The sequence below is a fragment of the Rhamphochromis sp. 'chilingali' genome, assembly GCF_963969265.1.
Source record: "Rhamphochromis sp. 'chilingali' genome assembly, chromosome: 8".
NCBI lineage: Eukaryota > Metazoa > Chordata > Actinopteri > Cichliformes > Cichlidae > Rhamphochromis > Rhamphochromis sp. 'chilingali'.
Window position 1 is genome coordinate 32977415 of NC_137935.1, and position 18691 is coordinate 32996105.

An 18691-nucleotide genomic window follows, 5' to 3' on the forward strand; every position below is an offset into this window, starting at 1 on the left:
GCAATATTTCATTTTCTTATCGTTGCCCAACATTATACTGGTATTACCGTGAATGGTACGATATGGCCCAGCCCTACCTACCACCACAACAAATGGGTGTGTAAATACTGGAATTAAGGGGGGGGGGGGGGGGTATCAGTGTTGAAAGGAAGGGGGAGAAAGACGATGAAACAGGAGGGAGGTAATGAAACACAATGAGAATTGGAGGCAAACACAGTTGATTTACAACCAGGGGTGGACATGCATGTCAGCAGGATGTCTGAACCCCTTCTTATGTGGTGTAAATTGCTGCCATTACACCGACTGTGGTATCATGAGGCCTGGTGTGGTTGATAGAAAGATCAGGCCAAAATCCAGTGACACCATGATAGCCAGTTACAGGTATAAAAGTGATTTAAAAAAGTAAAAATAATAAATAATCAAAATAATAATAATAATAAATAAACAAATAAATCCCGTCTCAGTAGGTGTGGCTTTCAACTGTATCTGGGACTCAAGACCAAAGTTTGGCGTTGAGTCTGTGAGGATGAGAAAACTGCTTTAATGTGGGGTATTAAGGGACAATACAGACAGGAGAAGGGTAAAAGGATACTCATCTCTTTTCGCTTCCTGGGGAGTGAGATGAAGAACAAAGGAGTCCAAGTGGGGGTAGAACGAGGGGAAGAAAGGAATGAAAGAACTACATGACACATGAAAAACCAAGAACCGAGAAAGCGAACAATCAGTGAATCCTCTGTGAGACCCAGGAATAAGGGAGCACTGACATCTCCGAGCATACATATTGACGCTTCTATTCTTCTCTACATCAGAGAGATGTGCTTTGTGTCTAATATCATACACTGATCTCCCATGTGCAATCTGCCACAACACAGGCTCGTCTGAACATTTGAGACTTCCAAACTCAACAGACAAAAACACGATATACCAGGCAGACAAATGGGAGTACGATTGTGTCGATTCATGGATCATTAATCTATAATTTAAAATGTTAAGCAAAATGAAAATGAAAACAAACGGTTTATTTTTGCAAAGACTAATGAAGCTCGTCAATAGAAAACAAACTATAAATGTTCTGAGAGTTAAACTAATGAGAATCACTAACAATTTACTTGCTAAAAGCACATCCATTCCTGACAGACCAGTGCAGACTGCTGTATAGTCACTTCCATGCTATACTGGCACACCTTTTAGCTACATCTTATATGCGATTAGGTCTATGTTGCCGCAAAGAATTTACCCGAGTAGGTATTTTTGGAAACTCATCTTAGCATTTCATGTTTTTAACTTTTACATCCATCGCAAAGATCACCATCATCACTGCTGAATGAGGAGTACCACCTGCAGGACGGCAGCTCCTGATACCAGTCCTTTATCTTTTCTAGTCACAAACGATGCTGTCATGATGCCAGAACTTCAAATAGTATCACGCACAAAAATAGGCAACAATCATGAAAGACAGCAATGAATGAATATCTAATCCCACAGTAATTTTTACTGTTGATTAGAATAGTTTGTTTTTTTGGACAGCCCTAGTCACAGAGTACCCGACAATCAAACGACCTCCAAAAGGCCTGAGCCTTGTGGTGTGGCTTTCACACTTTTCACCCCCCCCCCCCCCCCCACCCACCCAAAAAAAATAAAATAAAAGACAAAACAAAACACATTGAGCTCTTATATGTGGGAAACTGTACACCATACAACCACATACCCACATCCTCTTATTAGACCTAACTGAGGGGCCAAGTGGACAATTGAGACAGCCGAGCTTATATCCTCAGGACATTCCACTGATCATCGCTGTGACCGAACTCTGAAATCACATTACATTAAAAGAATGATACCACTGGCTGACAGTCGGCTGCTTAAATGTGTCGCCATATATTGACAATAAAAACAATTGACCAAATGTTCTGTAGGACAGAGAGAAGAAATACCTCGACCTTCTAAAGTTCGGGGCTGTGTTGTACTCACTTTTTGAAAACAGCAGTAAATGTTAACACTTCAAAGCAAGATTTCCTTTGGTCTGGGCCGGACATTACAGCAGCTTCACGTTCAGCCGTGGATCCATACATTCAGAACACTCAATGAAATCCCTCTTTTTGATAGCATACAACTTTAAAGTGGATTCTCCGTTTCAACCATGTTACTAGCTGTCCTGATATAAAAAGGACTAGCATACAGTGATTTGTGAACTGAAACTAGTCAAAGAAAAGTGCCATGCTTACATCCTTACACAGACCACATTAGTATTTTAACATATTTTTCACACTAGCCAAATCCCACCTTCACACGAAGATGGGAAAATGTTATCATATATACGCAACAAGTGTGATCGTCATGATGTAACGACAGATGTACTGTGGCATGTTTTGTTCACAGAGCCAACTTTAACCTTAAGTTTCTCACCATTCAAGGCTAGACGCTTAACTCAGAAGCACACTGGGAAATCCTCCAGAACTCCCCCTCAACTGTCTGCTGTCCACACATGGCTCACAGCCATGGACACTGCGTCCGTGCCACACTGTTGGCAACGCCCCCAGCCTGTTTTGGGCCTGCGCGCAACATGCAGGCAAGAGCTGGAGGGTTGACTGAGGGCAGGGCTGTTACGCAATCTGAGCCGACTCCAGTCTCTGGGTTAGGGAATGATGACATTTAACAGAAAACACACAAAGCCAGCGCACGCACGCACGCACATTCATTATGTTTAAGTTTGGGACAGCAGTGAAATGGACAGAGCTGGATGTTTGCCTTCTGCGTGTCTGAAAGTTGAAGTCTGTATGAAAGTGCCACAAATGAAGTATGAATAGCACGCTTTAGTACAGAGACATCTTTCAGCTGCTTCCTAGTGGTTAACAAAGCAGCAGTCCCTCCTATTGTGGGCTTTTTGTAGATGGAAATTCATTGAGCATTTCTAACTGCCTCAAACCATATATCCTGAGAGCCAACACATGTTATAAGCACTTGGAAATCATCCACACTATTACCAATGGGTAATCCTCCACATCACTCGTGTATTAAATATTAGATAAACATGCCTTTGCTAGAATTGCTCCCTCCTCTCCCAGTTTCGCTGGACTCCAAGATGTTACAGCACAAATCACACCCTGGGTCACTGAAGCCCTAATGAGCTGCTCTAAATAGAAGTCTTTCCTGATTTGCAGCCATAAACATTACATATCCACAGTGTGGAAAATTTGCCCAACACATCCAACTCTCCGCATTTCTGCAGCGATGCAAATGCAATCAGCAAAACTGGCTCTAGTCGACTCGGTAGAGAGCTACGAGTTATGTGCTTTTCACACCGTGAAAGTTATTACACATATACATATATACATATATATACATATACACACACACATATATATACATATACACACACACATATATATACATATACACACACACACATATATATATATACACACACACACATATATATATATACACACACACACACACACACACACACACACATACATATATACACACACACACACACACATACATGTATGTATGTATGTATGTATGTATGTATGTATGTATGTATGTATGTATGTATGTGTATATATATATATATATATATATATATATATATATATATATATACACACACACACATATATATATATATATATACACACATATATATATACATATATGTACATATGCACATATGTACATATGCACATATGCACATATGTACATATGCACACACACACACACACACACACACACACACACATACACACATACATATGTATGTATGTATGTATATATATATACATACATACATATGAAACTCAAATCTGTGTGTGCATGCTGACTACAAATTAAGTTCAAGTAGGTATCAACACAGCAGTCCACAGACAACCTAAAAAGCTGCATGAGCTCTAGTAAGAGAAGCCCATGCAAAACTTAAACAAGAATTAAGCAGAAAAGTCAAGACATTCAATTTGTGCCAGTCTCACTTTGGAAAGTGCTCCCCTAAATGCATGCTATGTAACATGTTTTGATAAATTATACAGTATTAAAGCTCAACACTGTCAGAAAACAAACAGCAGAAGGTAAAAGCAGATGCTGGAGATTACTGAAGACCATAAAGGGAATGGAAAGAAATTATATCTTCCCTTCCTATGTCATTTCTGTTGCAACACTTTCTTCATCTCTCCATGTGTTCCCCTCACCCACCAATCAGTCACAGCAAGCAGTTGCTCCTCCCTAAGCCTAGTTCTGCTAGAGCTGTCTTACTTTTAAAAGGGAGTTTTTTCTTCCCAGTCACTTAGTGCTTGCTCTGAGGGAATTTGCATTTAGACGACTCATTGTGAACTTGTTCTACATCCCAAACAAAAAACAAAACAAAAAAACAAAACAAAACTGATCTGAACAGTAGAGCATGTGACCAAAAATATTTATCACGATATACATTCGAAAATTTGTGATAACGCTATAACTGACGATATAATTGACACTAGACAAAATACTTTACAACTCCACAACTTTATTAGTGCAAAAAAAAAAACCCCCAAAAAAAACATCAATGTATTTTCACTTAAACAAGCAGCTGTTTTTTTATGTGCATTAAAGTTATATAAAAATTTAACAGTGCAAATGCAAATTCCTCGCTGACAGTTTAACCAAAAAGCATTTCCAGTGGAAATTGGCCGACATATCCTCAGCATAACCATGTATAATATCCACAAAACTTAAGAGGTTATACACACACACACACACACACACACACACAATACGATAATATTATGTTGAAGCACAGTATGTATCACTCCGTGAGGCTCCTGACTACGGTAGCCGTAATGCTCCAACAATCCATCAAGCGGTGCGGCTTCGTAGCTTAGCAAAGTCGTACTAAAACATTTGACAGATTTTCCAGCGCCGTGTACGACATAAAATCGTTTTGAGGTCAGTAAACACAACCAGAATTCATACATAAGGCACACGGGTTTATAAGGGGCACTGTCGACTTTCAGAAAAATCAAAGGATTGATTTTAAGTGTTCCGCATTTTCCAAAAAACAAGGTAATAACGACGGCCCGCTAGCATGCTCTACCAAAAATAGTGCTTTGTTGTGTATCTGACGGACGAAAGCTAAACCAGTTCCACATCACTGAAGTTGCAGCATTTTTACAAACCAATTCTGGTTCATCGGTTTCATTCAACGATCCGCTTTCGCCTTTTTCATTCTCTGTCGCTGCCATGTTTTTTCCGCCATGTGCATATGAAAAAGGCACTGTGCATGTGCGTTTTACCCATATTCTATGGCATTTTCTTATCGTTGCCCAACATTATACCGGTATTACCGTGAACGGTATGATATGGCCCAGCCCTACTGAACAGAACCTTTTGTGCCAGCTTGTCAGAAAAATAATTTCAAAGATTAAAGTGCAGAAAACACAGTGTTGTACTTACGATCTAGTCCGTTAACGTAACGAATCGACACTTCACAGTGCCCCCACACAGCGCTGACGATAGGATAGAGTCTCTTGCCCTTCAGCCCCCTGAAAGCCACTCCTAAGTACTGTCCATCTACCATGAAGCTCAGCGTGCCTTCATCCATGTCTAGTATCACTGTCAGACAGTCCGGAAGCACAAACGATTCATCTGGCTCCAGGAAAGAGGGATATGTGGGTGCTGATGTGGAAACAGGCCGGTTCTTCCCATCATGGTAGAGTCTGTTCCGACCCAAGTCCCAGCCCCAGGACTCCGAGTCTGAGCCCACCAAGGCTGTGTAGCCCACCGAGTGTAGAGGCGCTTCAGCAGAGGCCACTCCCACAACAGCGTGGGTGCCTCTCTGTCTGGCTGGCCAGTGAATCCTCCATACATGGAGGCCCCTTGTATATCCCACCTTACCTCGGATACAGTCTGTGCTTTGTGCTACAGGGTGTCTGTGGAACGTCAGCTTGTCATCCTCCTTAACAAAGACATTGAGTGATCGGTCGTCAGGGTTCCAGGCGTGCTGAAGCTGAGTCTCTGGGCTTGCAGGGGGCATGTCCAGCAGCAAGTCCAGCCTAGGTGGCCGACAGAAATCTGGGCCCCGCAGTTCACGTCGAACAGGCCTGTATGATGGCTCTCCACGTACGTCGACTGACTTAATGGTTCCAGAGATCTTTTGGCCCATGGTTGGGAAGGTGCAAGGAAGGAAGGGTCAGAGGGGAGGGAAATGGATGGACCAAGGGTGATAATGAGGGGCCGGTAAGTCCTGACGTTACCTCATGGGCGCAATGGTAATGCAGAGTCTGGTTGGAAAGTACCGTCTTCAACCAGGGGAAACAACACTCCTGAAATGTAAGAAAACACAAAATTAATTTAAAAGAGTTACCCATGACACATTCATTTTCAGCTCCTTATTTTTATTCTTGGACTATTTTGTATAAAGCTACTTTAACAGTGTACATCTGATTGGTGCAGCCAGTTAGTTCATCCACTGTCAGGTACTTCATTCAGCTGCCTTTAAAGAGAGTTCCTCATCCCAGTCAGAAACCAGCTGCACTGCTATGGACTGTAGCTGCCAGTGCTTGTTCTCTTATGCAGATTCTGTGCATGTACGCGAGCCAAACCAGAACTTCAACCATGTATAAAAAAATTAATTTAAAAAAAAAAAAAAAAAAAAAAAAAAAAAAAAGGTCATGTGCTGGTCATCAAGGCTGCAAGGCAAAGTGCTGCTGACATTACTGGCAAAGTGCTGCACCGAAAACATCCTAGTGATTGCTTTGTTTGCTAGCAGACTGCCAGGGTTGGCTATAGTATATTATGTTGACCTGCAAACAGTCACTGTCTATAGTATATTATGTTGACCTGCAAACAGTCACTGTCTATAGTATATTATGTTGACCTGCAAACAGTCACTGTCTATAGTATATTATGTTGACCTGCAAACAGTCACTGTCTATAGTATATTATGTTGACCTGCAAACAGTCACTGTCTATTAGTTGGGCAGAGGTAAAACATTAAAAAGTGCAAACAGTAAAATTGGTAAGGTTCACCCTAAAGGTAAGCTGCAGCTCTGATACACAGCTTTTACTTTGACGGTTGCATCTATTTCCAATTTTTGTCACTTCAGTTTCACTACAACTCAACAGTGCTAGTAGACTGTTAGTAGTCGGTCACTTACATTTAAACTACAACCACAATACACTGGCAACCAAAGCATACATGCACAAGGAGGCTGCTGGAGGTATACACATTTTTCCCCAAGTGACAGGTGGTTAACCAGGGGTCACTGAGTGGTGTCTTGGCCTGCATGACCGAGGCCTTATTTTCTGCCATCACCCTTCTGCCACACACAACTGATTTTTTTTCCCCCCTCATGACTAGTGGTTGGCAGATGGCCACCATCCTCTCTGTAAACCTGGGGCCTTATTCTCTGGATCTTAAGTTGTCACACATCCATAGTGGGATACAAGTTAGCGTCATAGCGGCCCATGTCTGCAAAACCTCAATATCAAAAGTTACTTTGGTAATGAAAGTGATTTGACATTTGAGTGACATTTAAGTTACACCATGTGGAACTGTTTATTTGCCACTTGATACCTTGGCAGTCATTTGCACACCATGTACCGAGTTTGCAGCAGTCTAAACATGTGACTTGTCTGCCTTTACACTATTATCCAAAAAGCTGAGAAGACGACATCTGGTTCATGGACTGACCCATCTACTACATATTTGGGGAGGGAAAAAAATAACTTTAGAAAGTAAAACACATGACACACTCAAAAGCACCTACAACATTTTTGATCAAACAATCTGTGAAGAATCATTTAAGAACTCAGCTTTAACAGAGAAGGAGAGCCGAATTGCTTAAATTTGCTGCTGACTTCCTGTGAAATCACGCAGGATGCATTCGCTTTTAGCCAATTCCTCCTTCACAAAGCACACAATTGTGACGCAATTCATATTTTATAAGCCTGTAAGAGAACGTAGCATGCTGAGCTTTCCCAGCAAGCAAACTGAAAGCCTGAAGCTACTTCTAAACACAGGTGCAAAGTTTCCCTCGAATGACTTAGCTGTTCTAAATATTTTGCACTGGCATTACTCCGTGCGCAATCCCTCCACAGTGTTTTTCACACTCCCCTAGAGTTTCTGAGGAAACAACTCTGCAGGGTTCTTCCAGGGAAAGTACAGAATAATAACTAGTAGTGACCCACCAAGGGAGACAGTCATAGATGTGAGTAAAACAGATGAAGAGATCATGAAACTTTTAACACAGTTAAATGCAGCTTAAATCCATCCATCCATCCATTCGCGTCCGCTTATCCTGTTCAGGGTCGCGGGGGGCGCTGGAGCCTATCCCAGCTGTCATAGGGCGAGAGGCGGGGTACACCCTGGACAGGTCGCCAGTCTGTCGCAGGGCCAACACACAGAGACAGACAACCATTCGCACTCACATTCACTCGCACATTCACACCTATGGGCAATTTGGATTAACCAATTAACCTATCCCCACTAAGTGCATGTCTTTGGACAGTGGGAGGAAGCCGGAGTACCCAGAGAGAACCCACGCAATCAGCTTAAATCCTTTCAAAGTAATAGTCAACAAATGAAACTAATTTGCTAATCTTTTGATTTTGAACAACTCAGTCTCATTTTTTCCCTATTCTCAGTTTTAAGCCTGATCTTAAAAGTAGAGTATGTCTGTCTCCTGAATCCAAACTGGGAGCTGGTTCCACAGAAAGCTTTCAGAAGCCTGAAAACTGAAGGCTCTGCCTCCCACTCGACTTTTAAATACACCAGGAAGTACTTTGTTAGGATAAGGAAAAGTAAAGTCTTTACAATATGATGGGGCCTCATTATTTAAAATATTGCATGTCACGAGAGGAATTATGAATTTAACAGGGAGCCACTGAAGTAGTAAATGGCCTGTATTTGTATAGCACTTTACTTAGTCCCCAAGGACCCCAAAAGCGCTTTACACTACATTCAGAGACACACACACACACACACACACACACACACACACGATGGCAAGCTACATTGTAGCCACAGATGCCCTGGGGAGCACTGACAGAGGCGAGGCTGCCAAACACTGGCACCACCGGGTCCTCTGACCACCACCAGTAGGCAACTGGTGAAGTGTCTTGCCCAAGGACACAACGACTGAGACTGTCCAAGCCGGGGCTCGAACCTGAAAGACATATCCTGGTCAACAATGACTTAAAGATTCCTCACAGCATCACTGGAGACCAGAGTAATGCCATCTCAAGTAAATATCTGGTTTAAAAAACAAAACAAAAACAGCCGAGTACAAAAACCTCAGCTTAGAAGCAGGAAATCGGAGGTCATCCATGCCTGTAGTTTGACTAGTTGATTTGTATCATCTGGATTTGTGGATAGCAATGAAAGCGTATGCAGTGTTTTCTAAGACCACCGCTTAAGGAAAGGACTTACACTATAAAAGGCATTTGTCCTAACACTAAACCCTGTGGAACTCCAAAATTAACTTGTGTGTTAGGAATACTCTTCATTTACATTTGGTATTTAGATTCCAATTTGTCAATGTGTGTTCTAATCTCTGTAGTAAAACAGAAGAATGTTATCTGTTGAAATTGAGTGAAACAGTAGTACTGATAAATTAAAACCTTTCATTTTGAGATCCAAACAATGAAAATGCTTACTTTTATGTATTGGTAGGAGGTTGGGGTTGTTTAGTGTCCCTTTCAGGAAGAGATTAATTGTGAGCTGATTTGGACCATATTCATTTAAAAATATATATCTTGTAGACCAAAAGCTCTTTCCTCCTTCATTCTGAAATAAACCATGTAAGTTTGGGCTGTTAGGGAAGCACAAAAGCATGCCAGTATAGGAAAGGAGTGACTTACAACTGATAACAAAGGCATAATGATGAAATGATGGAAAATCAAATTGCCAAGCTATACATCGGATCCCAGGGGGAAAAAAAAGGAAAATTCTCAAATTTTTCGCTCGTTTCATGTTAGTGTCTAAATATCACAAAGTAAACATGAATTGCAGAAGTAAAAGGAGACATGAGATCCAAGAAAAATGTCACAGTGATGAATAAGCAGCCGCTCCGACAACACTCTCCACATGCACATTTAATGACAGTTTCATTTGCAGAACCTCCATTATGACTACAATCCATGAAGAGAGACAAGCTCCCCATTTCCATATTAATTACTTGCAACCAATGTTCCCTCTAATTTTTCACGTGTCTGAGCGAACACACAAACTCCCTGAGCGATCCCATGGACCACTGTGAGCGACATCAGACGTGTGCACTGTGGTCACGCCGGCATCGAATCCAACCAAGTTATATGGTTTATTAAAATAATCAAATTACAGCATTTACATTTATGTTAGACTACTTTTAAACTGCTTTAGCCCATTTACAATGAAAATGTAAAAATCTAGCCATTGGCCTGTGTACTATGTTAACACTATTGGAAGTAAAAATAACTTGAACTCCAATTTCAAAAACAACTTTCTTTTTCTTTTTTATAAAGCTCTGACTTGTATTATGAGTCTGTGGTCTGTGAGAGAGTCCTGTAACTCTGTCTGCAAAATATAGTATGTAATGACCAATGTTGGGTAAATAATTATATAGTTACTCCTCAAAAAAAGTAACTCAGTTTGGCAAACAATGTTTTTTGCAGCTTTTTTTTTTTTTTTTTTTTTTTTTTTAAATGCAGCAAAGGCGTTTTTTAAACAAACATTTCAAACTATTTACAGAACAATCAGCTGTTCTGCATCAAATTTGATGCCACACAAATTATTTGTGCCACTCCAAAAAATAATCTGTCCACTATGAGATAAAGGAGAACAACAGCCTGATACCTGCAGGCCTGACAACAGGAGATGTATCACTCCTGTAATATTCAGCAGTCGCCTCATTGTTCTGACACACACACACACACACACACACACACACACACCACAAATCTATTGACTACACTACACACCAACTACATAAGATTTGCGCTAAACGTCTCAAATCTCTCACATCTCAAAACACCGCCGTCACTCCTAAAACTTCCCCCCGTTTCTAAACAACTAAATGCCACGTTGCCATGTCATTTTTTGATTGGTCGACATGGTACTTTTTTCGACCAATAGGAAAGGGTGGGGGTGTTTTTGGTTTTGTTCTTGCTCCCAGGCGGAGAGTGCTTTCGAGCCTTTTTTCTTATAAAACGCCGTTTTTACCGTTTCTTCCCGCAGTAAATATAAACAACGACGGTGTTCAGGAAGGAAACCAAACATTGCATATTGTTTTAATGACAACTCTGGTTTTACGTGGCCTATCAACGCAATTTAAAAACTGGTATAAAGTCCACACTTTTTCCGTCAATTGTTCCGTCTGTCCTGTTCATATCTCCAATGGTTGTACATGTTATCATTATCGTGGTTTCACTCCACATCAGCCGCTTTGCTAGCTAAAACACCGGTGTCGGCACATAAGGACGCTGTCATAGCCTGTCAACGACGTTGATTGGCTGCGTATACGAATGTGAATCGCATTATTGGCTGGACTATGGGATAAGGTGGGATCGTTCTAATCCCATACGGGAGCAGCCAGTCACTGACTAACACTGCAAAACAGAATTGTTAAAGTATTAATTTTAATTTCAATTCAGGTTAGATTTTTTTTTTTGTGCGCAATGCAGATTTTCTGTGCGCAGAGACTGTGCCAGCAGTGCACAATTGCACACGTGCGCAGCTTAGAGGGAACATTGCTTGCAACTACCAAATATGCCACATGGAACCAGTTCCAGACAAATGAGGAGTCTATTTAATACGGGGCTGCAACGATTCATCAAGTAACTCAACTACTTTAAAAAAAAAAAAAAAAACATCCTCAATTCAAATGTTTTGCTTTGATCCTTCATATTATCCACAACTCTGTCACACTCTTTGTAAGTTCAAGCATTTCACCCACAGTACTGAGACCGTGAGCTCAACTGTAGTGAAAGAAAGTTTTTCCAGTGTCCAAAAAAGCAGCTTTTGTTACTGTAACATAAAACCAACGTACCAACCAACATATATATTTAAAAAACAAACAAAAAAAACAACAACATGGTGGCAGAAATGACCAACGAATGCAAACATGAATACTTTGTTTTACACAATGAGAAATCTGCAGTAAAAGTATGAGCAGTTTTAAAAAGATCTGAGTACAAGTAAATACTCGTGCTGTCAGCCCCACACACGGGCAATCCACATTGACTAACACCAATATAGTGCAATCGAGCACACTGAATGAAAGAAGAAAAATTCTGATGGAGAAGCAAAAATAAGACTATGTCTAATGCCGTGATAATTTTGAGAACTATGTCAAATATAATTTTGTTTAAAAGTGTTTCAGCTCTTGATCCAGGAAAAAATAATAATAAATAAAATGGGTACGGCTCAAACAAACCTAAAAAACAGCCTGTGCCTTTCACTGTACATCAAAGACGAAGAGGACAAGGCAGAAGCAAACTATCAAAAAAGTTAAAGGGTGAGGAAAAAGCTGGATGTGAAGAGGGTTAGTGAAGAGCACCGCGGTGGGAAAAAGAGTTGGAACGTGATGGAAAGAAGAGACAAGAGAACTGATGAGAAGCACCAATGGAGCAGGTGAGTAATGTGAGAGGCCCGATAAGAGAAAGTGTGAGTATGAAGGAAGGAGATGTAGTGTCCTTTCCTGAACTTCTTCAGATTAAGAGTGTTTAGTTTAGTGGAATCATTCTTCAGCAGCAAAAAACAACCCTCAACACCACCTCAGTGATTTTCATCAGCTCTGAGCACACAGAAGACTGGATGTGAGAAGGAGCTGGAATTACTTAAAATGTAGCTGGACTGTAAACCATGGCACAAACTTCTTATCTCACGCAAGCGAGGCAGTGGCATGGAGAAGGGCGCTGATAGCGTGACAACCACTGTTAGCATATCAAAGATACACAAGCTAGTATTAACGCAAGCAACCCCCACCCAATGCACAGACACAGACTCATGCATATGCGCTTAAGGGCACATTAATGCACTGTAGTATTGCAGGGACTTTGAAGTTGAAAAACGCAAATCCACCAACGCAGTTATCTGCACACTGGCTTTAGAACATGAACTGTGGGCAATCATGACAAGGGTCTAAACACACATGAACAGTCTCCCTCTCACTTGGACAATGATTTGTGTCTGTCATCACAGTATCTGTCATATGGATGAACACATAAGGAAAAGGACAGTTTGCTGATGCTAACTCTTACTGAAAAGCTTGACTTGGAAAATGTTTCTGGAACTCGAAACGCCTCGAATTTTAGAATTTAGAACCATTCTGAAAGAATCACTGATATCTATAACTTTAAAACCGATGTTATATTTCAAATTAACAACTAGAAATCACAGGCAGAAGTTCATGAGACGAGTTAACTGCTTCTCCCACTGAAAACGCTATGTCCAGATGAACACAATCAAATTTGGGGGGTTTAAACTGCTGTGTTTATAGTATAGTATAACCCATCGAAAGACCTGACACAAGAACTGAGAGATACATGTTATTCAGTTGATCTGTTTACTGTTCACTGAAGCCTCATCAAAAACTGCCTCAGTGGAAGAGTGGCTGTTCAGATTTTCCTTTCCTTAAGGACGGAAAACAGGGAGAAAAGGTTGAGGTAGCAACAGTTCCAATGGAGTGATTAATCAAATTTGAAATTTGTGGTTCAAATCATCAACAGCATGTAAAGAGGTGGTCAGGAGAGCGGTACGAGCCATCTGTAAAACACAGTTTAGTCTCCATCAAGGCTTGAGACTGCATTTTAGCCACTGGTGTTGGGGTCGAGTCAAAATTGATGGAATTATGAACACAGACAAATATCGTCAGATTCTCATCCACTGTGCAACACTGTCTGGAAAGTATTTGATTGATATGGCTTTATTTTTCACCATGACAATCATCCCAAACACATTCCCAATGCAGTGATAGGGAAAGGACACAGTGGAACACCATCAGTCATGGATTGGCCTCCTCAGAGCCCAGACTGCAGCATAAATAGAGCAGTGTGGCATCAGTGAGATAAAACGGAACAAAAAGCAGCCAACATCCAAAGAAGAGCTTTGAATGTCCTTTTAAGACTATTGCTGAAGACTAAATAAGCCACCCACACATAACCACACCTACCCCCCCTTACCCACATGGCCTCAACATGAAACATTCTTTACAATCGCCTCCTCTCGAGGATTTTTGGACCATGAAATGCTGGTGCTCGTTTGTTGCTGTGATACAGGTAGATGACGCAAGACGGCATGTCGGGGGCTAGACAAAAAAAAAAAAAAAAAAGGGCACACAGTCTGAGAGTTTCTTCTAATGTTTGAAATGAATTCAAACAATGTGTTTGGTTACAATAGGACATGACAGATGACATGGCAAGAGCATCAGACAGTGCCCTGTATTTAAATATTTTCAATATTTGGTTCACTGGTACTCGACAAGTATTGCTACTGTTGTACAAATAACATTTGGATAAAAGTGTAACTGACAGAGTTAAGCACAGCCACCCAGTCCTTATGAGAATGATTAATCTAAGCATGGGACAGCTTAAATATTTTACATTTTCTTTTAAAACTTACATTCTTAACAAACCTCAGTCCTGTTGTTACAAATGTATTCAGTTATTATCTTGGTTTAACATTCCTTTACTCAATCCTCTGCCAAAGTGTTAGTGGCAAATTACCACCTGCTAGATCCCACTTAACAGACAATGATCTTGGCTTGCTGTGATGTAAGGATCATTCAAACAGTTCTGGGCAGCCTCTCATCCAAAACAGTTCCTTGTGGCTTCAAATACCAATATAGAACCAGTCATAGCATCAGCACTGAGGCTTCACAATACAGGGGGTATTTTCAGGTGAAGTCATTCATGAACACACAAAGATAAATGCTAATTTGTGCCAAATAACACTCTCGGAAACTAAAACTGAAGCACCAACTCCGTGGAGGCTTAAAAAATGCTCCAATAGAAAACAATAACACAATATTATAACAATAGGTTATAATATTGTTTAGTATAACAGTCGCAGTGTCCACTTTAGTGACTTGAATTATCAGCGATGAGGCCTAGCTACACCTCCTTGTGTCAGTCAATGAAAAAAAAGGGAATATGACCGCTTTATTTTTATACGGACAAACCAAAAAAAAGTGAGTTTAAGTCATGCTAGAACTTCACCGTTTTATTTCATTGACTGAAACTTTTGCAAAATGCTGACAGCCTGAAATCAATGCAGCACAGTCAAGAAGACTTTTAGAAACTGAGTACTGGATGAGCCACACAGCAGCCTTACCAACAGAGAGTCACTTGAGTCAGAGACTGGAGGAGGCACAAATAAGAGGTCAAAAGACAGAAGTAGCCTGTGATTACAGGAAGAGACGTCTTACCATGAAAGCATTTCTACCAACAGTCAGGCGGCTCTCACACTGCAATGTGAACACGCAATCACAGCAGCCAAGCAGAAGAGTGGGAATAGCTGCTCCTCAGTCTCTAGTCCAAAATGAGGTCAGCACACAGTCAACAGCCAGACGAGTGTGGGACAGGGCAGAGACGGACAAGAAGAGTATGTGTGTGTATTTCGGTAAGTCTGCGAGTTCCTGCTTGTGAGGCAAGGATAGGGAAAAAACAGCTTGGCTCCAGTTCCCAGGCCAAGACAGGAAAACAGCTGCTTGAGGGAGGAGGGAAGACAGAGAGAGGGAGGGGGAAGTGTGGGGCTTAGTGTGGAGCACGCTCAACGTCTTTCCTGAGCAGTTTGAAAGAACCCCCCCCCCCCCAAGTAGAAGAAAGGATGGCGGAAAGAAATGTGGGCGTGCACATACACACCGTGATCCTGCATTTGCTGATTACCAGTTCATTTCCACTGAATTCAGCTTTGCTGCCCAGCTTTTGTTTAGACATTTTATTGAAATATTGCACTCGTGTCTAGACAATAAAGTTGTGAATGTTAGACTATAAAAACTTGTACACACTAGATAACATTTCGAGACATAACATACACACTGCAGCGTCTACTAGATCAAGTGCCAAGGAGTGACTTCCAGGAATCCAGCAGTGAGTTCGATTCAACTGACAACAACAACAGCAACTACTAACATCAAGCAGACTGTGTGAAAGCTCAGAGAAAGTGATTGCTGAAATCTCAACAAACTCACATTTCAACGATTGTCGTCTCCATGTGGAGTCTTTTTTAAATTTTTTATTTTTAAAATTCGCTATATTTTACAACGTAACCATGTATTGTCACTTGGTCCAAGCTGAAAGTAAACAAACCTTGCCTCAGTTAGATTCATAGTACATTCACACTTGTATGTACAGTCTTTATACATCCCACTAACACTATTGCACAATACCGAATGCCAATACTAGCATTTACTTTAGAACCTGGGGCTTACGCATCTCTGACATTTGCTATTCATCATGATGAGAACAGTCAGTCGTCCCGTCACTACATAAAAAAATACAGATTTCAGGGTCATGTTGCGACAAGTACTGAAGAAATCATCAAATAGAAACTACTGGAGGCATGTGCTGACTGTCAGGTGAGGTTGAAAGTGTTTTAAATGTTTTTACCAAACTTCTTTGTATCTATGAGAGCAGATACCTGTAACCGAGTGCAGAAGCGCCACCCACCTGCTATTCAAACCTTCTGTTTTTTGAGCTGAAGCCAATCAGAAGAAAGTTGGCTTAAAGGTAGCAGAAACAATTCAGACCGTAGATGAAGCGACGGTTCTCAGTAGATAAATAATGACCATTCACTTGCAGAGTTCAAAAATTTAAATATGCGACTGGAAATCAGTATAACACCTGCCCTTAAAGTCAGCACAAACAGTTTTTCCCAGCCTTTTATGTGGTTTTATAAGAGCTCAAGCCTATAAGTCAAACCTACACTTCAATGCGGTGTTTAGATATTTACCATGTCTATTTACATTAAGCTAGCTCTTTCCTCATCTTCTCTCGTCTGCTAGGTTCTGACACCATCCCCCGCTCTCTACCTCTTCACCATGCCTCTCTTCCTCTCATCTTTCTCCCCTGAGAGACAAGAAAGCCCTCCTCTCACTTATCCCCCCCTTCCAGACAGGCATTCCTCACTGCCTGCTTTTAGTCTTCTGCTGAATTCTGCATACATTAACACAATACCACAAGTAAAAAAAATAAAATAAATAAATAAAAAAATTGCACACTCACCACATTCATAACATATTCAACAACATCCACACTTAAGGCTGCCAGTGCTTGCCGTGGAACTACCTTGTTATAGCACGTCCTTTTATATGCATAAGAGTGCAGCAAGAGGTTGATGGTTCATGTAGACACCATGAGGGTGGGCCACAACTCTGTCAACATCCCATTTTGATTTAAGGGTGCAAATTATTATGGAAGGAGTGAACACATCAATCAATTACAAACATAATGAACTGACAGGGGCAGACACACGGATTGGGGGAAACTGCAGTGAAACTGAAATAAGACAAGTGAGGTTAATGAATAAGTGGAAATAAATGAGCAAGGGTGAAGTGGGTAAGCAAAACAAAAGAACACTGGTGTTTACGGATCCAAAATCAGCATTACAAATTTTCCCCAAATCTCTTGCCTTTCTTCCTCAAAGGAAGAGATGGAGGACTTTATAAGATACAGATCAAAGCTTCCTGTTGGCCAAGATAGTGGAGTGGTCAATAATAGGCCCATTTGTCCAAATGTTTTCCTGCCCATCACACAGAGGTGCAGCCACCAGCCGAAGACAACTATCAGTTTGCTGTCTCCCGGTGTCTGTTTACTCAGGAAAAGAATCTGATGGCAACCACGTGTTGGAAGCAGGAGCCAAAGCAAACCCTCTTTGAGAAACTAGGTCTTTGTTTGTGTACGTACACACACACACACACACACACACACACACACACACACGATTATGGTCATCTTGATGTTTTAAGTTCAGATCTCATTGGATACTGACTATTTAACACTTTAATAAGCAAAACACAGAACTGCACATATCTGTGGAATCAGACTGGAAATCTGGCAGCATCACTCTCATGCTTTCATACATGCGTAAACCCTGCTCATGCAGACTGCCCTTTTAACACGGCTTGGAAATAGGTTGTGCACACATTACAAGTTGCGCAAAATAAAGCCAGAGAAATTACTGGCTATTATTTAACACTCGACATCAACTACACCAAACAAGGTCTGGGACTATTCTGGCTGGCTTGATAAAGGGATCTACTGTAAGTACCCCAGTCAATTAATGTATAAAAGAGGGAGAATGACAGGGTAGTTCAAGTCACCAAGTTCACTTTAAAATACTGTGTCCTGATGAGGAAATTGCAGTTGTAGTGGAGAGTCATTCAGGAGCTGAATAGCAACACAGACAGTAGTTTCTGAAATAAACCTAAAATATATATTTGATGAATAATACAAAAACTAAAGGATGATAAAAGTAATTTTACATCTGTTTTTCCCAAGGAGCCATCTAAACGGTCATGATTAAAACCACACAAAAAACAAAAAAAAAAAAAACACAACAACAACCCACAACAACAGGGGTTTCTTCTTCTTTTAAAGTGGATCACCTCATTCCACAAGTGGTGCCAACTCCCAGTAAAAAGTAACTAAGCTTTGGCTTGAATGTGCTTTTAGAATAGTCACGTTGTTACCACATCTTTATTTCAGTTTTGCCCAATCTCAACCAGTATCAGCACTTTAGATG

The 18691-nt window shown here is 40.9% G+C and overlaps 1 protein-coding gene across 4 annotated transcripts in view; it reads right to left on the reverse strand.

Annotated features, from left to right (window-relative positions):
* LOC308400862 (SPRY domain-containing SOCS box protein 4-like) overlaps positions 1-18691 on the reverse strand; it is a 66023-nt gene that overhangs the window by 12638 nt on the left and 34694 nt on the right. For 3 of the 4 annotated variants that reach the window (XM_080888885.1, XM_080888883.1, XM_080888884.1), the window contains one exon: positions 5425-6293. In XM_080888885.1, coding sequence (XP_080745011.1) covers positions 5425-6133 — 709 coding nt within the window. In that variant the 5' untranslated portion in view covers positions 6134-6293. Of the gene's footprint in view, positions 1-5424; positions 6294-15374; positions 15552-18691 lie in introns of those variants that run through there. The other variant, XM_080888886.1, reaches the window with a different exon arrangement.